At 49.5% G+C, this 21,067-nt stretch overlaps 2 protein-coding genes and 1 long non-coding RNA gene across 3 annotated transcripts; 1 reads left to right on the top strand and 2 right to left on the bottom strand.

Annotated features, from left to right (window-relative positions):
* The first annotated feature begins 710 nt into the window (after positions 1 to 710).
* On the top strand, positions 711 to 3,923 carry ADO (2-aminoethanethiol dioxygenase). The gene has a single exon (XM_050976593.1). It carries the CDS (start codon positions 856 to 858, stop codon positions 1,594 to 1,596), a length of 741 nt encoding a protein of 246 aa, XP_050832550.1. The 5' UTR covers positions 711 to 855; the 3' UTR covers positions 1,597 to 3,923.
* Positions 3,924 to 5,529: 1,606 nt separating this feature from the next.
* Positions 5,530 to 8,041, bottom strand: EGR2 (early growth response 2). The gene is made up of 2 exons (XM_030240958.2): positions 7,767 to 8,041; positions 5,530 to 7,422 (listed from the first exon to the last, which is right to left on the bottom strand). Exons 1-2 carry the CDS (start codon positions 7,942 to 7,944, stop codon positions 6,218 to 6,220), a joined length of 1,383 nt encoding a protein of 460 aa, XP_030096818.2. The 5' UTR covers positions 7,945 to 8,041; the 3' UTR covers positions 5,530 to 6,217.
* Positions 8,042 to 8,402: 361 nt separating this feature from the next.
* Positions 8,403 to 13,608, bottom strand: LOC115485535 (uncharacterized). The gene is made up of 3 exons (XR_003946309.2): positions 12,849 to 13,608; positions 11,894 to 11,949; positions 8,403 to 9,718 (listed from the first exon to the last, which is right to left on the bottom strand). It is a non-coding gene; the product is annotated as an uncharacterized LOC115485535 (long non-coding RNA).
* Positions 13,609 to 21,067: the final 7,459 nt, after the last annotated feature.

Here is a 21,067-nt window from a genome sequence, read left to right as displayed (position 1 = left end):
GCAGGACCCTTTTTGTACATTAGCCTGAAACAACCACATGCAGGCTCCACCAGGCTGGAGCTGAGCCAAAAGATTATCCATCCTTTCTGTTACACATGGACTCTCTGAGGATCGGCATCTGGAACTCTGTGTGCTCGTCGGTGTTTACCTGTGGTTAAAGACAACGAATTCAGACACAATCACACTCAGAAGTGACCATAAGGAGATGCATGAAGGACAGTACGTGCCGCACAGCACGACCTCGACCCAATGCTGAAATGAGAGAGGCAGTGCGACAAAACTCAAATCTGATAAGTTTAACCAAATGGCGTGTTTATATCAAGCAGTTAGTGATAAAAGATGAATTGTCTGTAGGCAGTTGCCATACGTCCAGGACACCGCACTTGCACTACCTTGCTCAGTTTTACACGGTTTAACTACAAGCCAAGTAACAAGTTGCTCCTGTGCTTCCTCAGCCCCCCACAGTGGTGGGGAGGAAACAGGTGGCATGGGCAACTTACTGCCATGGCTTCCCCGGCCCCAGCGCAGCCCCCGGACAGCAGTGCCAGAGCCCCGGGGAGCGGGACCCCTCAGCGGCCGCTCCCGCCGGCCCGTCTCCCCTCACACCCGTCTCCCCTCAGCGCTCAATGGCAGCCGCCACAAGCTCTGGGAGCCGGCCGGCCCCGCGGCCCTTCGCGCCCCCTCACCTCTGCTGCCCTCCTCCTCCTCCTTCCTCCGCGCTCCCCAGCGGGGGCCCAGCCCGGACTACGAGCCCCGTGGTGCCCGGCGGCGGCGCGGCTGCGCGGCGGGCCGGGGGGCGGTGGCGGAAGCGGAGTCGAGCCCCGCCCGCCGCGGCCAGGCCGGGCCGTTGCCGCCATGCCCCGGGACAACATGGCCTCCCTGATCCAGCGGGTGGCGCGGCAGGCGCGCATCACCTTTCGCAGCCCGGCGGGCCCAGCCTTCGGGGAGAACCTGCACCGCCTGCAGCAGCTGCTGGACGAGGTGCGCGCCGAGGACTTGCACTTGGCGCCGCGGGGGCCGTCGGCCGCGGCGGCGGCGCCTGGAGGGGGTCCGCCGTGGGCCGGCGTGGTGCCTCCCGTCAGCTACATGCACATCTGCGAGACGGAGAACTTCAGCATGGGCGTGTTTCTGCTGCGAAGCGGCGCCTGCATCCCGCTGCACGACCACCCGGGCATGAATGGCATGCTGAAGGTGCTGTACGGCACGCTGCGCATCGCCTGCATGGACACGCTGCCCGCCGGGGCGGCCGCCGCCCCGCCGCCCCCCGCCGCTGGCGGCGGGCCGTGCCTGCGCGCCCTTTTCCGCTCCCGCCAGCAGTACACGCCCGCCTCGCCGCCCTGCCTGCTCTCGCCGCACACCGACAACCTCCACCAAATCGACGCTGTGGACGGGCCTGCCGCCTTTCTCGACATCCTGGCGCCGCCCTACGACCCCCAGCACGGCCGGGACTGCCACTACTACCGGCTGCTGGAAGGGCCGCCGGCGGGCGCGGAGCCGCCCGCGCTGCCGCGGGAGGTGTGGCTGATGGAGACCCCGCAGGCCGCCGACTTCTGGTGCGGGGGCGAGCCCTACCCTGGGCCTCGCGTCTGCCTCTGAGTCGCCGCCGGCGGTCCGTGCCGGGCGGCGGCCGCTAGGGACGATGTGCGCTCACCCCGCCGAGAGGGGAACCTGCCGCCCCGCGGCCGGCCGCCCCCCCGAGCCCGCCGGACAGCAGCACCGCGGGGACGCGGTGTCCCGTGCTTGCTGGAGCTTCGCGGGAGCGCCGTGGGTCAGAGCCTTCCTCTGATCGCGGGCTTCGTGAGTCGGGGAAATAAAGCGCCAGAATGTGTTTATGCCCTTGGGGCCGATGTGCGGGAGCAGCATGATTAAGCTGCTCAGCTGAAGGGTCGGATTCCAGCATCCTGTCTAAATAGCTAGGGCCACGCATCAGGGAGGGAGGCTCAGGCTCCAAAGAGAGAGTAAATGCAATAAGACTTGTCACAGGGCGCCCCAGCTTTTCCCAGTGGGGCTTCCACTGCTTGAGCCAGCTGGCACCACAGGACCAGGGGACTGTACCCACTGAGTTTGGGAAGTGGGGTTGGTCTGGCTACAGCCTTTGGGGACTATCTCCAGAGCGACTCAAGAAGAGCTGTACCCCACTAGTAAATAACAAATCCAGAGCAACTCCTGAGCCAGGACATGCTCCTCCAGTAAATGCCAGTGATCAACCCCCAGGGCTGGAGTTAAGGAAACTACTGCTCCAAATGGACACTGTCAGGTTCAGAGTTACTTTTCAACAGTTCTTTAAAAGTGTCATATACAAGATCTCACCATTGCAACTGAGAATTACTGAGTGCATCTATGCATACTTCCTTTAGCAAGAGGGAGACAGCTGCTGATTAACCTCGCTTGGAACCTCTAATGCAGCAGAAGGTGACAGAAACTGGGCATCATAAGAGAAAAACCAACTATCCACTGTTGTGGAAGCTATTCTAGAAACACGGTGTATTTGTAAACCCTCAGTATGTGGCAGCGCATACCCTAGGTACTGATAAGATTTGACCTGATGTCTTCTCTTAAAAGCGTGGTCTGTGTTTTTATATGTTGAACGCTTTGGGCTTTTGAAGCCTTGCAGTTTCCTTCTTTATACTATTTATAAAGACTACTTTTTCATAAGGCTTTTAAATAAACCTAGAGTAGAAGAGACACCATGACTTTTGCCTTGCTATGATGGAAGCAGTCTGGATATGCAGTTTGTCCACAGCAGGGGATGCAATCTTTCTAACACAGAAGAGAGTTTTTCTACAGGTGAAGCACCCCATCTGTGCTGCAGGAACTGGTCTTGTGCCTGTTCATTCTAATGCACACTTCATACCACGAACCCAGGCCAGGGCAGCCTTGGCCATCTTAGTCCTGACTGAGAATTTGAGTAAGAAAACACGACTTAGCAACCTCCTAAGTTATGTACCAGCCTGCTCCAGAAATCATTTCACAGCTGGCTTTACTTTTCTGTGTATTTGTAAAAGCAGACTTGTTTTTCCTGTACAGTGGCTTGTATGTGTGAATTTTTAAATGATTTTGATATGGCATTGCTTCTTTTTTTTTCCTGGCCTGTGAAAGAATGAATGTAATATACAAGTCAGCATTATGCATGCATGGATTAATTCTTTTGCAAGGAAAAATTGGTAGAAATTATTTCAGGCAATTTCCATTTATTCTTTTTGAGCACTTAAAGGTGTCTGATATTTCTGCAGCTGGTTTACCTGTTTTTCTTGGAATTCCCCTGCAGCTTAGCATTAGTTAATGTTTAACAATTCTTGATCAAAAGTAGTCATTAATTATAAGGCAATGCCTCCCTGTGTTACAGCCTGTTTCTACCTCTCTCCAAGCCTAACGAAGACAGTTACCCTTTTTCAGAAGTCCACAAAGAAGATAGCATGGTGCATGCAAACAGCTGTACTGGAAAAACAAACTGCATCAGTGAGCATTTTTTATCCTATCTGCTCTATCCTCCCCTTAGGTCTTTCTGCTGAGTTTTTTATTTTTTTCCTCCATGTGTAAAACCTAGTCAAGATGTTCAGTGGGACAGTATTTAATGCATCTTTCTGAAGAGGACAGCATGGTCACACCACAGAGTGCTGTTAACCATGGCAAAACCTTTTTTTTTCTTTTTTTTCATTATTTTTAATTTAGGTGTTAGTATCAAAGTATTTAAAGCTGGAAAAATAGCAAAGAAAACCTGAGATGCATTTTTTTAAAAAGCCTCTTTGTGTAACTTCTTGCTTACTCACTAATTGAAACTTACTTCCTATGTTCTGGATATCTGTAAGTGGAAGGTTGAGGTCTGTAATGCCTTTCCTTCTCTCTGCAGTCTGGTTATTGTGTTTTCACAACAGCAAAATAACTGTTATTGCTGAATTGTAGAATAAATACAGGCTATCTCACTGGTGACCGGTCATTACTTTCTTTCACAAGTATGACAGCCTTGAGCCAAGCATGGTACTGAGCTCTAGTTTCTTTTGCCTGACAGTCCGAACAGTGGGACCGGCTTTTCCTTGGGAGGCAATGCTTAGCACTGGATTCTCAGCCCAGATCCTGCAGGCAAATCCAGGCACATACACTATTGCTGCTTTTGAAGCTGGCCCTCAATGTAAGGCACACGCTGGAGTGTAGGACCATTGATACTGTGCCATGTGAGGTGCTCTTGTAGCCGTACACTAGTCACCAGCAGTTTCCTTAGTTCACCTCTTTACAATTTCAGTGTTGTTTATATCATTTTAGCATAGCTGGAGACAGTAGTTTGGACAGTGCAGGGGAAGCCTTGGATTGTGTGTCTGGGTGGCTGAGATAACAATTTTGCTCAAGATGCTCTGGCTGTGACCGAGCTGGGGTTATCCAACACTGTGGCGGTACCTGCAGAAGCTCAGCAGTTAAGGAGGCTGGAGCTTCTGTATGACATCCCTCCAGCAGCAGGCTGTGGTCTCTTGGGGGCCAGGACCATGTGGGGATAGGTGGCAAAACTGCAAACAAGGACGTGAAGGTTTACTTGTGCTGCTTAGGTGGATGGCGGGGCAGTGAGCACAGCTTCCCCTGCACAGGCTGGTCCGTGTCCAACTTCAAAAGCTGTCTTGATTCAGAACCAGGTTATGTCACTTCAGCTCCCACGGAAGAGCAGCTGCCCCAAAAGCCAGCATGAATTCCAGAAAATGGGAAGCAGGAATTTCTGTCAAACAAAAAAGGCAGGTGCTGCTGGGCCTTAGCACTATGGGACCTAACACCTCGGCAAGCGGAGGCTGGGAACCACCAAGAAAGGGCTTAATCCCTTCGCCCTGCTGTGCTGGGCTGTGGCGTTAGTGATGTCCATCCAGCACAGCTCACTTCTGCAGTGCGGGCCGCACCAGGGATCTGCGTGGCAGAGGGACAAGCCCGCGGGGCGCTTACGGCCCTGCACCGATGGCAGGATCCGAGGTTGGGCAGAGGCCGGGATAGCATTTAAAAAAACATTAACCAAAATAAGTTTACAAGAAAAAAAAAGGCACGATATTGCGGCCATGTGGGTTCAGCAAAAACAATCCGGCTGTGCCGCGGGGGTGAGCGCCGCCGCCCCGGGCCGCTGCGGAGACCCCGAGCGCGGGCGCGGCTCCGCCCGCGCAGCCCCGCGCCGCCGGGAGCCGCTTCCCCCGAGCGGCGGCCGTCGGGGCGGCGGTACTCACTGTTCCGGAGCCCACTCGCGGAGGTTGCCTGGGGCGGATCGCAACCGCGGAACAAAACAGAATGAGTCAAAAAAAACCCACCCCGCTCCCTGGTTAATATTATCCCGTCTCTCGTCTCCGAGGGAAATTCCCGCGCCCAAAAGCGAGTGTTTGTACGCTAGGGCCGAGGCCGCAGGTTTTCCACGCCGAGGCTTTGCGGGGCGGTGCGGTGCGCCCATCGGACCCCGGCCGGGCTGTCCCGCAGCCCTTCGCCGCCGGGACCCGGCGCGCATCGGGGACGAGCGGGGAAACCCCTCCCTGGGTCAGGCCAGGGAACCTACGGAAATAAAGATGTCAATTTAGCATAATTAAGAGATTTATTTGTATTCTTTTATAAACTTTGTAAGCACCTACCCTACTGTCGAAAAGTTTATTTACAGAGTGGCCAGAAAGATAAAGATACCCTCCCTCTCCTTCCAGCCCCCGTTAGTGGTTGTGCATTATTCGTGTTACCTGCGGCGCACTGGGGGCCGGCCGACCACGGGCGCCGGTCCCAGCCCGAGTATTTACATCCTGTCCCAAGTCCTACTACAAACGGAACACTTTTAAGTCACCAAAAGAAAAACAAAACCAAAACCCCAAACCAGTGCGTACAAAAATATAGTCTCTAAAAAAAAAAAAATCCCAATATTAATAGGCAGAAATGTACAGCCATACTAAAACCAGGGAGGGAAAAACTTTCCGGTCTCGGTGTCGCCGCTGTCGTCGGAGCGGATCGGTAAGGCACCCCCCACATGCAGACAGGGGACCGGGCTCTACACCACACAAGGCACCAAGGACACCTCACCACGACGGCACTGCATGCATCCATCCTCCCGCCGCAGCCCCTATGTACACCCGCCGCTCCGGCCCGCTCCGGCCCGCCCCGGCCCGGGGGAGCCCCGCGGCGCCGCCAGGTGCTCGTCGCGCCCCGCCGGGCCCCGCTCCGCTCCGCGCCCGCCGCGCTCGGCGGCGGCTCCGCGCTGGGTCCTGCGCGTCCCGCGCCGTCAGGGCGTCCGCGTCCGCGCCGTGCAGGGGGCCAGGGCGGCGGTACCGCTCCCGCCGCCGGGTTGAGGGCACCCGCCGGCGGCGGCGGCTCCTTTTCGTTCCTTCTGGCGCAGGTGAATCTTCGTGTGCCGCTTCCTTTCGTCGGAGCGGGCGAACTTCCTGCCGCAGAAGTCGCAGGCGAAGGGTTTCTCGCCGGTGTGCGTGCGGATGTGGGTGGTGAGGTGGTCGCTGCGGCTGAAGTTCCGCATGCAGATACGGCACTGGAAGGGCTTGTGGCCCGTGTGGATGCGGATGTGCCGGGTGAGCTCGTCGGAGCGGGAGAAGCGGCGGTCGCAGCCCTCGGCGGGGCACGGGTAGGGCCGCTCGTGGACCGGCGTCTTGCTGGGCCGGTTGGGGTACTTGCGGGGCCGCAGAATGGGCCGCAGCGGCAGGTGGTGCGGGCTGTAGGCGCCGGCGGGCAGCCGGGCGCCCGCACCCTCGCCCCCGCCGCTGCCGGGAGCGCTGCCGGGGGCGGCGCCCGCCGGGGGCGCCCCCATCGTGAAGTTGCGGATGGTGGAAAGCGGCGTGAGGGGCGGCGGGACGCGGAGCGAGTCGAGAGGGCAGGGGAAGGGCTTGCGGTCGGGACCGGCGTGGAGCTCCCTCTGGCACTGGGGCGGCGGGAAGAAGCTGCCGTACTCGGGGATCATGGTGAAGAGCCCGCCGTCGGCCGCCGCCGCTTTCGGTGAGGGGTAGGAGGGCGGCGGGGGAAAAGGCAGTGCCCCGCCGCCGGCGGCGGGCAGGAAAGCCGAGGAGGGGTCTTGTGGGTACAGGTCACCGCAGCCCGAGTAGGGCGGCGGCGGAGGCGAGTAGAGATGCTCCAGGTCGGCTGGCTGGCCCTGTGCCATGGTGCAGCCGAGGGCCCCGGCCAGCGGGTTGGGGGAGGTGGCGGAGGCGGCGGTGGCCGAGGAGGCGGCGGAGGAGGCGGAGGTGGCGGCGGAGGAGGCGGCGGAGGAGGGCGTGCTGACCCCCTGCAGGATCCCCGCGCTCACGATGTTGATGATGCCCTCGGGGTAGCAACCGGCGCCAGGGTACTGCGGGTCGATGGAGAATTTGCCCATGTAGGTGAAGGTCTGATTGCGGGAAGCCGGAGCATTGGGGGCGAAGCCGCCACCGTAGGGCAGGTCCAGGGCCCGCTTGTCGCCCATGTCCACGTTGATCATGCCGTCTGGGGGGGCAAGGAGCAGGTCAGCCCTCCGCGCCGCCACCCGCCGGACGACCGGCACCGGTCCCAGCCACCGCCCGCCCCGGCCCAGCGCGGGGCTGCGGCGCCCACATGTTGCGCTCCGGATGCCGGGGGGCTCCGAGCCGACTGCAACTTTCCCCCCCGAGCTGGGTGCGGAGGTAGGGCTGCCGCGAAGGGGCGGCGGGGACCCGGCCGGGCGGTGGGAGAGCCCCGGACAGGGTCCCGGCGCCCCGTCCCAGTCCGACCCCCGCCCGCCGCCCCGAGTCTCCGCCGCCCCGCCGCTCTCCGCGGGCGGCCCGGCCCTCACCTGCGAGGGCTCCGCTTACCTCCTGCCACACCGCTCATCTGGTCGAACGGCCCTGCCAGGTCGGCATTGGGGAAGATCGCGACCGAAGTTGGCAGCGCGGCGGAGATGTCATCCGCCGGGTAAATGCCCTCGGGGAGCTGGTGCACGAAGCCACCGAGGGTCACCGGGATCTTGTCTACCGCCTTGGCGGTCATCATGGGGGCAGCGGGGGGGCCGGGGGAGCGGCGCTCCCGGCCGGCGGTGGGCACTCGGGGTGGGGAGGGGAGGGAGAGGAGGGGGCGCTTCCCCCTGCCTCCCACTACCAGCGCGGGGGGACCGCGGGGAGCCGGCGCGGCATGTGCGGGCGGGCGGCCGCCCCGTCGCGGCGGTGCGGTGCCCGCGGTGCCCCGGGAGCGCCGCGCTCCCGCCGCAGCTCGCGCTGGAGGACAAGTCTGGCGGTAACTATTTATGGGGGCCCCCTGAATGCCCGGGACGTCACTGCCCATATAAGGACTGAGGAACGGGGCCCGGCGGTCACGTGGGCGCCCGCGTGCGGGACCCGCCGGCCCGCGCCCGCCCCGACCCCCCCTCCCTGCGCACCCTCCGCGCCCCGCGGGGGCGGCCCCGACCCGCCCCGGCCCCGCTCGGCCCCCGCCACCGCCCGCCGCGCCGCCCAGGGGGGTATTCCGGTGGCGGGGCCCTTGTCCTAAAAAGGCGAGGATCCGGCCCCGCCCCGCCTGCCCTTTTAGGGCTTGTTCCGGAAAATTTTAAAAGGTTCGGAAAAGCAGAGGAGGTCCCGGGGCCGCCCCGCCAGACCCCGCTCACTTTCTCAGCAGCCTGTAACCGCAAACCGGCGGCGGGTCAGGAAACAGCCACATTCACGGAATAGAGCTTCTCCTTTGTCAAAGAAAAAGTAATTTTAAAAAATAATTTTTTTTTTCTGAATTACGCGTGGAAAGAGCCGCCGAACAGAGAGACTCGGCGGCGCTGCTTGTTTTGGAAAGTGTCTGATCTATATATACCGTCGCGAAAACGGAACCGCCTGCTCCGCCGTCGCTGGGTTGTTATTGTATCGGCGGGCACGAGCGAGGACGGGACGGGGAGGGGTGGCGGGGGGATAGGAGTGCCCCCCCCACCTCGTTCCGTATTGACCCTACTACTCCCGCTTTGCTCAGGTCAGCCTCGTGCTCCCACAGTTCCCATGCTCAGTAACATTTCCATTGCCGCTTTTGCTTTATTTCTCCATGATCTCCTCCATAACGAGGGTATCAAACCAAAGAGAGCTTAAATTCTGGCTTTTTCTTTTTTTCCTCCAAAGTACTAAAAATAACCTCCCTTGTGCCTCCCTTCCCAGGAGAAGCCAATCTTTCATATGCTGTTCCCAAGCTTAGAGCTTGCAGCCCCTACATCTTCTTGCTGATGAGGGTGTCAGATGTAATTATTTTTGAAAGCTGTATCCCGTGTCACTAATCTCATTACTTGGGGATATTTCATCTCATGGCTGTTTATTACTGCATTTAGGAAAGCAACTCTCACATATGGTCTGTAGCATGCGAGGCCCCTTTTCAATAGTCTGCAGTGAAAAAAACAACCCATTGACAACCCAAGCAGCAGCAAGACATGGCAACATATGAGAGATATTATGACAGTGCATTCCTGTTCCAAAGCAGCAAGCCAGAGAATACATAGGAAGGCTAAAAACTCTTCCCTTTCATTTTTAACTGCAGATACCAATATTTACAGGTCTAATACATTACAGCCTGTGCCATAGAAGTGGGGTGTGCTCGGGCATCCCTATGGTGTATAGACTTACCTTCTGCCTTGACTCCCAAGCACTGTCAGTGTGTTTCTCAGGACCCTCTTTATCCATGCCACGTCTCACACCCCAGCTGAGAAAGGCTCTTTCAGTTCCTCCAGGTCACGGCCTTTGGTGATGCTCCAGGTTCATTACTTGTCCAGGCACTATAGAGTCCAGACTAGACAGCAGCATCCCTGGAAAAGTAAAGGTTTTAGGGGCATTTGCAGAGGAATAGTAGGCAGAAAGCTAGATATTTGCTGTGATCAGGGAAATATGCACAGTAATTAGTAAATATGTAACAGTGGTTTTTAACATAAATTTTTGTTACCAGTCCTCTCTAGCACTTAATGTACAGCCAATACAGTTTGACATACGAGATTTAGTTGAAAGCAAGCTTTCAGTGGGATTCTAGATATTTTCATTTTAAAAACCATCTCAATTTAAAAGTAAAATTTAGAAGTGTGACAGAGAGACAGGTTCTGGGAAATTTGACTGAGAAGTAGGAGCAATTGTATTGTACCTTTCCGTTACAGCTGAGCTATAATTGGTCTAATCGCTACTATGAAAGAACAAAATATTGGAATCTGTTGTGCAGTGGGGTGAGTTACTTTACATGAATTTGAGAATCAGTAACTCTAAGTGCAGTATCCTCCTTACTGCAAAACATTGCAGATATCTCAGATTTAGGGCTTATGGATATTCTACATCATCTTGTATTAATTCAAAATACCATATGCCCGCTGATGACATTAAATCATAATGCACACAGAAGAAAGGAGAACCAAGGTTCCATACCTCACCTTAATCCCCCCATGAATCAACTCTAGCTTTGAACTCACTTGGCTAATTTAATGTTCTTCCACTATGGAAAAGGATTGAATGAAAGACAGACACAAATAAAATTTAACTTCACCTGAGGAATACTACTATAGTTGACTTGGCTGGTCAATTTTAAAAGGTTTCTTAAGAATGGAATAAATTGTGTCTGATTTCCAGCCTTTCCAGGGACAATCAAATCACTCGACATCTTTCAATGGGGGCTTTGTCTCAATGGCAGCAGGATCTGGCGTGGGGCAAGATGGAAGCATACTTAATACTCAGTTTTCAGGAAGTTGTTGACAGATGAAACTCAAATGTTTCTGGGCCCTTTTCAGATATCCTTGCTGTATTGCTTTGCATGTGCTTTGTACCCTTGATCCCCGTTTGGCTGATTACAGCAGACTCTGAAGGTTGGACTGTCCAGCTCACACTGACATCAATGGCCCTTACATGCAGAAATATCCTCCTGATTTCTCCAGTTTGTATAAACCACGTGGCTTCATATGACAGACAGATTGTTGGTGCAAATTTCCAAATCCCCAATCACACCAAGAGCCTCGAATATGCATAACCTCTTAGTGGATATAGCAGTGATTGAGGATGGTTCAGAGCTGAAAGGCAGAACTTCTCTCCTACTCCCAACTTCTTTGAAACCAGGCCCCTTTGGATTTACTGTATTTACTCTTTTAACAAGTTGCTAGCCGGAATTGCACTGGGGGTAATTTTCCTGCAGTCATTCTCTACCACCAGTACCTGAGACAGGAGTTGTAGAAATAAAATCATCTCTGCCTCCATACCTGAGCTGAGAGTGGCTGAGGAAGAAAAGGCAGCTTATCGTCTGTGGAGCTGGCAACACATTTAACCAGCTTAGCATCACACATTTGAGTCATCTCTCCAGGGGGTTACTATGCTTTCACAGCAAAACTCACCCGACCTCCTGTGCTAACAGGCCTGCATGGGAAATACACCCTGCAGCTTCCACTCTGCATCCTGCTGCTTTCAGGAGGGTTAAGGTGGCCCTAGCTCAGCGGGTGCCCTAGGGAGTAGGAGCTCCTTTGGGAACAGGGAGTTGTTTACAGGTTGGAGATGAATGACCCTGACAACAGCAAAGAATGTCTGTCCTAAGTCTGGGCTAGATTCATGCTGGGGTTGGTGAGTTTTTAATGTTTCATGTAAAAGAGAAAATATTCTCTCCAAAGCTGAATTTCAGTTTCCTAAATTTACCCCTTTTCACCAGGGAAAGATTTGTCATGTCCTCACAGGAAGAAATGGTTGTTTACTATTTCACCTTCTGTTTTGGCCAGGGGTGTCTGCTGGATTCCCAGGCTGCTGGCAAAAGCCACTTCCCTTCAGTCTGCCCTGCCTGCCCCTCAAAGGCCTGATATAGGCTCTTAGTCTGCACTGGCCAGTCACCAAAACCTGGAATCCAGCCAGGGAAACCTGCTGTAAATATGAACTTACAGAAAACATCTGGCTGACTGCTGGCATGCTAAGGGAAGGGGATGGTTAAGGAGAGAGAAGGCATCCCAGTCTGCCCTTAATTACAGTACCTTGAAACCACTCTGTGGTTTTCAGCCAAGGCTGCTTGTTGTCTTAGGATGAGTGCCTGTAAATTTGAAATAAGTAAATAACTTTATTGTCCTTGGCTTAGGATAGCAGTAGCAGCATTCTGAAGGGTTATTTAAATGTCAATAACTTTTTCTAATTCGGGCTATAGGAATGAAATAAACCCGTGTGGAATCAAAAAACTACTAGTTTAAGTTCGTGTGGCTGTGAACAAGTATGTGTGACAGAGAAAACTTCCAGTCAAATAAAAGCAACAACAAACCTGTTTGCTCAAAACTTATTCTCGTTACTAAGTACGTAGAACATTTCCTGGATGTTCCTGGACACGGTTTCTAGTATATATATAAAATCCGTGGTCCTGCTTCCATTCACCCCATGAGTTTCCCACGGAACACCCGAGGGAACGGATGCTCCCGCCGCTGTCGGGAGGGGAGCGGGAGCGTGTGCGGGCTCCACTGCCCTCTCCTGGGGAAAGGCGCTCCCGGGAGCCAGCGAGGACACAGCAGCTGAGCAAAGAGCGATGCGTTGGGCTGAGTTCTGCTGCTGTTTCACCGTATAACAGCATCCCTAAAGGTTTTCATCACACTCGTGCTACCTGTAGAAAGTCTCTAGCCCTGTTGAGTCAGAGATCCCGGCCACAGCTGTGACCCCCACAACCCCAGCAGTGTCGATGTGTGAAGTGTTGAGAGCAAGCCACCAGAAGGGCATCCCTGCTGAAAGGCTAAAATATCAGCTCTGCATGCTGCTTGCGGGGCGGGGGGGTGGGAACAAAGAAAAGAAAAAAAAAAAGAAAATAAAAAGTTGCCTCTCAACTGTGAAAATTGCTGGGATACACGTCATTCATAAGACAAGACTCAAAATAATGACAACTTTGTTTCTAAATAGCGAAAGTCTGCCTGCAAAGCTCCAGTTCTTTCTTTCAAGGGTAGTTTCACTTACCCTTGTATTTCCTGCTCCAACGTGCCTCCTGTGTTTTCTGTAAACACTGCCTTGTCCCATGGCTGGGCCTTCAGTCCAGAGAGACACTAATCAAGCACATGCCTTCATGATGCAAGTGGCCTTCTTCCTTGAAGGACTGAAATAAAAGTGTAGCAAGAGTCACATTTTCAGTTCTCTTCGTCCCATCACCTAGTGTTTGAGTGCTTAGAAAGCCTGTCAGAAGGGTTTCTGGACATATTCAATTTAAAGGAAACAGTGTCTTCAGCACTGGCCATAGTTTTTTATCCTCAAGCGACCAGTAAAGTCAGGTATAACGTCTCTCTCCAGCAAACCAGGAGGGAAAGCAAACCTCTAACACAATTTTCCAAGCAGTCTTCTCTTGAGAAGAGATGGAGAAGAGCTCTGTGGGGTGTTTCCCAGAAACTTCCCATCCCTCCAAGGAAGCTGGAGCCACTTACATGTCTTCTAAATTTCCAAGCACCCATTTGCATTTGCTCTATGTGCCACTTCTCAGAACCTGTTTCCATTTATGTCTCATTTCTCTGTGTTTTTGTCTTAAAGTTTGCCTTCAGCCTTGAAAACACTCAGCTCTTTGCTCTGGGTAAGTCAGTCTGTGTGTGGTTCTGGCTTTTCCTTAGTCTTTATCAGCATTTATTTTCTGCTCCTGAGGGTATGTCTACATGCTCCAGTTTCACCAGAAAACCATCCTGACTGTGAATTCTTTAGGACAAGGGGATTCAGATTCATTTTCAGCAAAGTTACCCAATGGATGGCTTTCTGTCAGAACAGACAGCAAATATTATTGCAGCAGATAATTAAATAAATAAACAAACAAACACCCCCACCACCCCCACCCCGAGATTAAAATAAGCAACATGTTTTGTTTTAAAATTTCTAGGGCCAGATTTTTAAGTGGCATAAGTTAGCTTGAGTTTCCTGATCATGTAACTCCTACAATCTGAGTGAACAAATAAATTTGACATGATTTTTTTTACAGTTTGGTTACTTTTCAAGGCTAAAACTTCAGGTTCTCCTGAGGGCAGGCATGGTCCTTTTCATCCTGTATTTGGGCTGCTTCCACCTGTTTCACATGAGTTTGTTGCTATCTTTGATTTGCTTTCTCTGCTGTGATGTACTGTCCTTGTTCTTTCACCTCCCTTCTCATTCATGTCTCTCTCTCTACTCCCTTGTCCAACCTTTTCAGCTTTCTTTTCCCTCTTCCTCCTCCTGTCTTTCCTCTTCCTTGGTAGTTCCTTTCCTTCCCCCTTATCTAAGCAATTGCTGCCAACATCTATATTTGGAATAGAGTGGGAACAAGCTATTCTTGTGACTTTACTTTGAAATAACTGAGAGGAGCAGATGATTTGCTTTGAATAAATAGAGGATACATTGAGAAGACAGGCTAGTAAAGTCAAAACAGCATCATTAGGGAATACCTGCCCAGCAGGTTCATTTTTCCCAACTCTCAGGATAACTTAATCAGGTGTTAGTTCTTGTTTACTCTCTTGTAGCTTTAAAACCTCCTTTTGTGCATAGTTCCTCTCTCCAGGTTAGTAACCTGAGGTGCTAACAGAGATCTAGCTCATCACCATAATGTCTGGGCTCTCAGACATCAAGAGGAATGACTGCCACCTAAAATTTCAGATGCTAAAATTAGATGAGCCTGGTTATATATTTGTTTAACACCTGAACTCAATGCCATTGCATCTCCTGGTGTAGTCACAGGGTACTGTTATGGAGTCCCACTTATATGGGCTAGCACAGAAATATGTTGGGAAGAACAATTTCCTATCGTGCAACATGATTTCTTCATGTCTTCTCACATTAACTCCTTCTCATCACCAACTGTTCCTCATCCCCCCTGCCATTTAAACTGCTGTAAGCAACACATTAACAAAGCCAGCAAGAAACAGAGCCACCCGAACAGGGCAGCACAGAATGTATTTCTCCCTATCTCCCATATTTCTGTGTTTATACAATTAACTCCCACACTGGCAGATCAAACAAGAAATTAGGCCAAATAAGAAAATCAGCATCATGGCTTAGCTTGTGCCATAGAAAGACCCAAATCTATTTGTCTACTCCCAAGTGAAGCTGGTTCATTAGAACTCTACTCCTGTAATGTGTTTGTGTGTCAAACAGCTTCATACAGGGGAAGATACATGAAATTACATGCAGAAAAGTGCAAAGACAAGATCTTTCCTTACAGGTTAAGCATTCAAAGGAGAGATGGCTATTAATGTTAGACAAGAAACTAGAAAAAAGTAATTCTTCTACCCATTCATGATTTCCTGGAATTTTATAAATGTTCCAGCTAACAGAAATGGTCATTCTGACTCAGTATTTCAACAGTTGCGTCTGCAATAATTGTTCATAAGCTCAGTTTGCCTATGGAATATAAATCAATACCAGTATCTCAGGAGGGCAAGGCTGACAGAACTCTAATGCTTTTCTATCACACTAATATAAAAACAGATCAGTCTTCAAGCAAACAGATTCTTTTCCAGGTTCACACTACTACTACTGCCACCACACTGCAGATCTTGAATGTGCTGTGTAGATCAACAACAAACAGCCTAAGCAAAGGGAAAAATGAATGGCCCAGGCTAAGAAGCAACATCTACATTCAGCATCAGCAGCAATTCCCAGGAGAGACTGCCAAGTGTCTGTGGGCTTCTGTCCCTTAAAACTGAGCACAAGGGAATTTGGTGCATGCAGACATAACAAGGTAACAACATTAAATACTGACTTAAGTGCATGTGCAATGGTTAAGTGCATTTTGATCGATATCAGATGTGTTTCTGTAATTTTGTGCTGCCATAGAAAGGACATATATTTTATTTATGTGTTCCCAACCCGAGGACAAATGAGCTTTGGCATATTTAGAGAGCACTGGTAAAAATGGTGAACTCAGAGTACCCTCCCAGTTACCCCTGCCCTATCCCTGCCATGCTAGCTACTTGAAGCTTTCCTCTCAGTCGCCTTGATTCCACATGCTCAGTGCAGCTGAATAAAAACTGCAAAGAGCATCTGAAAAATAATCTTTCATTTAAGGCTCACAGGGCATTAAGGGCACAAACCTGGGCCAGTTTACTGAAGAGGTAGTTAGCCCACAGCTGTACAGCCAGAAACAAGTCTGCATTCACTGGCCCAGGGACCAGAAACTGCTTCTCAGGCTCTCAGGAGTACCAATGTATCTTTGATTTTTATTATCAAGTAGATACAGATGTGACTGTGTCTTGGTTGTATGCAAGTCATAACTAAAACCCACTGAGATGTGCACCCCAACCTCCCTGGTCTGCACAAGATGAGAAAATGAGCATTTTCTGAGCCTTTCTACTACCACTGAGAATGGAGAGAAGTTTTGTACCCAGAGTTAGAGGCCTTGCCCATGGTATGTGATGTGCTGCATTCAGTCCTCTTTTTTGCCTAAAAGCATCTCAGCCCATTTCTTTAGTCTTACAGGATAGCACTCAAAAGCATGTTTCAGTCACTCTCAGTGCCTCCCCATGTCTTTATGATTAAGGCTTTGGGTTTTATGTGAAGTGAGCCAACTGCACTGTCTTCATATTGGGGGTCAGGGTACTTGCCTGGAGAAGAGCTGAGATCCAACAGGAAGACAGAGCTTGTGTTCCAATCTCTGCACTCCAGTGTGGTGCAGGTCACAAGGAAGCCAACAGGCTGTGCATCTGTAGAAAGGTGAATGAGAAAACTCTAAGTGCTGCATTACAAGTAGTTAAAACCACAACCTGCAAGCACTCCCCAGGCATCCAAGGATGGACAATCACTGTTGCCATACTCACACCCCAGCCCCCAAAAGGATATGGGAAAAGAAGGTGTGAAGAAAGAGCTGCTCCACACAGATGATGTTTTTCACCTTAACTCATAAGAGATCTCAAGGAACAGGAAGTACTCAGCCTGAGATGTACAATAGAATCTCCTTAAAGCTAGGCTGAATAATCATAGAATCACAGAATCAAAGAATCAACTAGGTTGGAAAAGACCTTGGAGATGATCAAGTCCAACCCATAATAATAACCTATGCTCATAACCACATCATATTCCATGCTGTGATTGAGGACAGTGCTTGTGCTGGAGCACACTAAAAACACCATCTCTGCCACATGCCTGGACAGCCTGACCAGGCCTGCCATGGACTTTGCAGACTTTTTGATAAGCACAATTATTGAAACACAATTTAAAGTTGACAACGTGTCTGAAAACACACACAATGTCAGAGGAGGAATGAAATGTTGCTTCCCCCTCCTTCCCCAATCTCATTACAGGCTAAGGAAAAATAATGTATGGAGAATAATACTTCACCATCTAAAGAGTTTTTCTGGTTTCTAAATCTAGTGAAGAGTCATTGTATATTTTGACAGAAAAATGGATCAAAATAATAAAGTGAATACAAAATTATATTGCTGTCAATAATTTAATTTACACAAAATAGCACTGTGACATGGTAATTGTTATATATGATGCAGCATTCAGTATAATATTTGGAGAATGCATTATAGAAAGTCAACATTTAACTACTAAAATCAACTTACATAATCAAAGCTGTCAGAGAATCTTTACAGTTTTATATTAATTTGAATGTAATTTACTATAGAGGTGTCATTCTTAGAGGTGCTTACAATAGTTAATGATCTCTGCATTTCCATTATAAAATCCTATTTTCAAAGGTTCATCACTTGGTCTTAAGAACACTGAACCCTCTGGCACATTTTCCTTTTCCTTACAATAACTCTGTTAGACAGTTTAAACTTTTCTCTCAGAGCAGATAGTGTGGTTGCTTTCCAAATTAATTTTGAGGATTTGCTAATTTGCTGGTTGCCACCTGGGGATCTCAGAAAAAGAAGGGTTCTTTACAGAAGTCATTACAGTCACATTTTCTTCTTCCATTTTCCTGAGCATGTTACCCCTCAGACCATTTTTCTTGCCGAAATGTCTAAGTATCTTCCAATATTGCATCCAAACCTTCTCCATCATTCCTTCCCTCTTTCCTGTTTTGCTGCTTTTAAGCTTTCTTCCGGGTCCTTCTCCTCATCTCAGACTTTGACTCCCAGCTCTGTTCTGTGTCTTCTCACAGATGTCCACATTTATGCTGGCATCTGCTACTTCCATGGCATGTGGCAGTCCATGGGCTCTCTTGGCAGCAGCCTGAGTTTTCTACCAGTTTCTCTTAACTACACACCTCTCAGCCTCACACCTTTTTTGAAGCTGTGACCGGATTTCACTTTTCCAACCCATTATAAGTACAGCAATTAGGTTTGCTCTAGCAAGTACATTTCTCTCTGTAATCTTTCAGGCTTGATTCCTATCAGACTTTTGCCACCAATCAACCCAGACCTGCTCTGTTGGTCGGTTGGTGATTTCCAATTTGCCAGCCACAGGAACTATGCATCCCTGAGGCATTAAAGTTGTTTTCCCCTGTCCAAGGCTTTCTGCTCGGGGGGTAGGACATTGCAAATCAACTGCCCACAAATACCTTGAGCAGGTCATTTCCAAAACCAGAATTTGAAAGGCAGATTGTAAAAACAAACCTATTACCCATAGTAAAACTGAAACCAACAATTACCTTACTTTGGTAGACCTGCTCTAGTTCATGGGTCTGGTTTTCCCAAATCCTGCTCAAATTCACTTATTTTTCATCCATGTCACCTAGCTGTCATAGATCCCCTAGCTTTCTACAACCCCAGTCTTATTAGACCAGACCCAACATGCACAACTGCATGCAAAATCCAAATTATTATTACCATGTAAGCATTTAGATTTACACTGACATAATTTTGTCACTTATCCAGGATCTCTTTAGGAGAAGAGCTTTTTAAAATATTTAGGATGTTCTATTCTGTTCAGTCTTTTTATGGCCCATAATTGGACATTTGTCCATTACCCACACTTACCCAAAATTCTTCCTTCCTTTTTTCCACTGGTGTCATTTCTGTGTTTGAAAAAAATCAATATATTACTTTCTAATAATTCAGTAATGGAATAAAATGGAAATCTCCTTTCTGTTACACACACTGGAAACAAGATTTGCAGTTTCAGACCAAAAAAAAAATCTGTGGCTTACCTATCATGTTACTGGAGGTGGAAAGAGAAACTGTTTCATAGATGTCATGTTGTGATGATGGACTTGATTCAAGGGAAATGTGCTCATATTTTGACTGGATAGCACTGGTGACTGACTCAGCAAGATTGTTAAACTAGGACAAATAACAATGATATCACTGGGAGTATTCTATTTGATCGTTCAGATTCAGAATTTAGTGATACCAAGAAACTCTAGAAATTACTTTTATTTTTCCAGTGGATATCCAGTTGGACACAAGAAGAATTTTTGTCTGAATAAATTATATTTTATAGAGGCATTTTACACACTTCAGATTTTTATTCTGGTTTTGGGAAAAAAAACCCTGGAAGACTGACGATAGCATGGACTACTGTCTGAAAGCTCCAGATGTTATTTCATCATTCTTTGTGTTTAGGAAACAGAACTGGAAGATAAAACTTTAAAACTGTCAAAAAAGTCAGCAGTTGTATGGACGTCTTCTCTGTGGGATGAATGGGACCTGACAAACACAAAGGAGCTTAGAGGATGATCTTCCAGACTGGATGATAACTCTTCCATTTTCACTGTCCCTTAGAAGAATCTACCAAACCCGTTTATCTTCATTCAATATTTTTACTGCTTGAATCTCAATGGAGAGGTTTTCCTCTGATGTAGGTAGTCTGTTACCAAATGCCTGCTCTCCCGAGGGTGACGCCCACTTCATTCAAGTATTCCTGGTGCAGCGGGGATGTTAGTGGCTACTGGCTTGCAGCCAACATCCCACACGTTTCCTCCGCAGCAAAAATGCCTTAATTCTGACCCACTGCCTTTCAAGTAGATAGTGAAAAGGAAAAAAAAAAAAAAAAAATCAGTCACAAAGAAGTTTGCTTTTATCTGCATTTCCCCTTCAGAAAGATCTGAAAAAAACTTCAGATATTGTTCTTTTCTTTCTCAAGGTCCACAGTCAGCAAGGGTGAGGTTTGGTGCTGCTGTTAGAGCTTGAGCCACAGAAGAAGCTGAAGGCTCTCAGAGAATGTGTTTGTAGATTTGGGCAGAGGAGTTTGAAGCAGGGTAACTGCCGAGGGGTTGGATCAGTGCCTGCCGTTGTGCCAGGGGCTGCATCCAGCACCTCTCCTGCTCAGCAGCTCTCCTGAGCACCATTCCTTCTGAAACTGTCCCCTACCATGGGAGCTTGTTTTTGTCAGGCAGGGCACTGATAAAAGATCAGAAGGGACAGTAGATTTTGGCTCTCAGCTGAAGTTTTCCATCCTCATCACAGATAGGAAGAACACTACTGACCTTACATGGAGCTGGGGCAGTGTGTGCTCAGCTGTGTGTGAATGAGCAAGAGGAACTCGTACTTGCTCACAAACTGGGCACACTGCAGGCCTGGCATGGCCACCACCAGTGGCTTTGAGATGTGACCAATTATGCAACATACATCCATTCTTAAAGCCAAACACATAAATGGTTTTAAGACCAGTGCACAAAAACGGGATATAGTGAAACAAAGCTGTCCATTTCCTATCTCCATTGCACATAATCCTAAGGGAAAACAACATAAACACATCTTTATATATGAAAATCTGGCCAAGCAGAGGTGAGGAGAGGTCTATCAATGCTCATAGGGGAATTAGGAACCCAAAATTACAGCATGAGGAGTGCTAGAATCAGAAAACAGGGAGAAAAAGCTTTTGGCAAAGCAAAGGCAAACCAGTGAGTTCATTTCCAATGGTGTTGTCAGGATGCAAGAAAGATAAACTACTCTCCAAGTTAATGTTATGTAGTGAGAAATATCTGAGGGAAAACATTAAGAAATAGATATAAATCAAAAAGATAACCACAAATGAAAACCCCAAAGACAACTACAATCTGGGAAAAATCACCAAGTGGAAGGCAGATGGCCAAATCTTGTGATACAGATAGAAAGATAATCTACTTGGTTCAAAAGAACAAGAAGGTCTGGATGGCTAGAAAGAAGAGAGATAATTAAATGGAGAGAAAGGAACTAATTAAAGAAATCATTAATGCTGACCTAGCATAAACAAAGTTTCAAAGATTGCACACATGCTAATTTGAGGAGCAGGATGGCTAGAGATATGGAGACAATTAAAAATATTGACTCCTCTATACCAGGGATAATGGTAGAATCAGAATG

Source organism: Serinus canaria, chromosome 6 (genome assembly GCF_022539315.1).
Source record: "Serinus canaria isolate serCan28SL12 chromosome 6, serCan2020, whole genome shotgun sequence".
Taxonomy (NCBI): domain Eukaryota; kingdom Metazoa; phylum Chordata; class Aves; order Passeriformes; family Fringillidae; genus Serinus; species Serinus canaria.
This window is presented reverse-complemented; position numbering and strand designations above follow the sequence as displayed.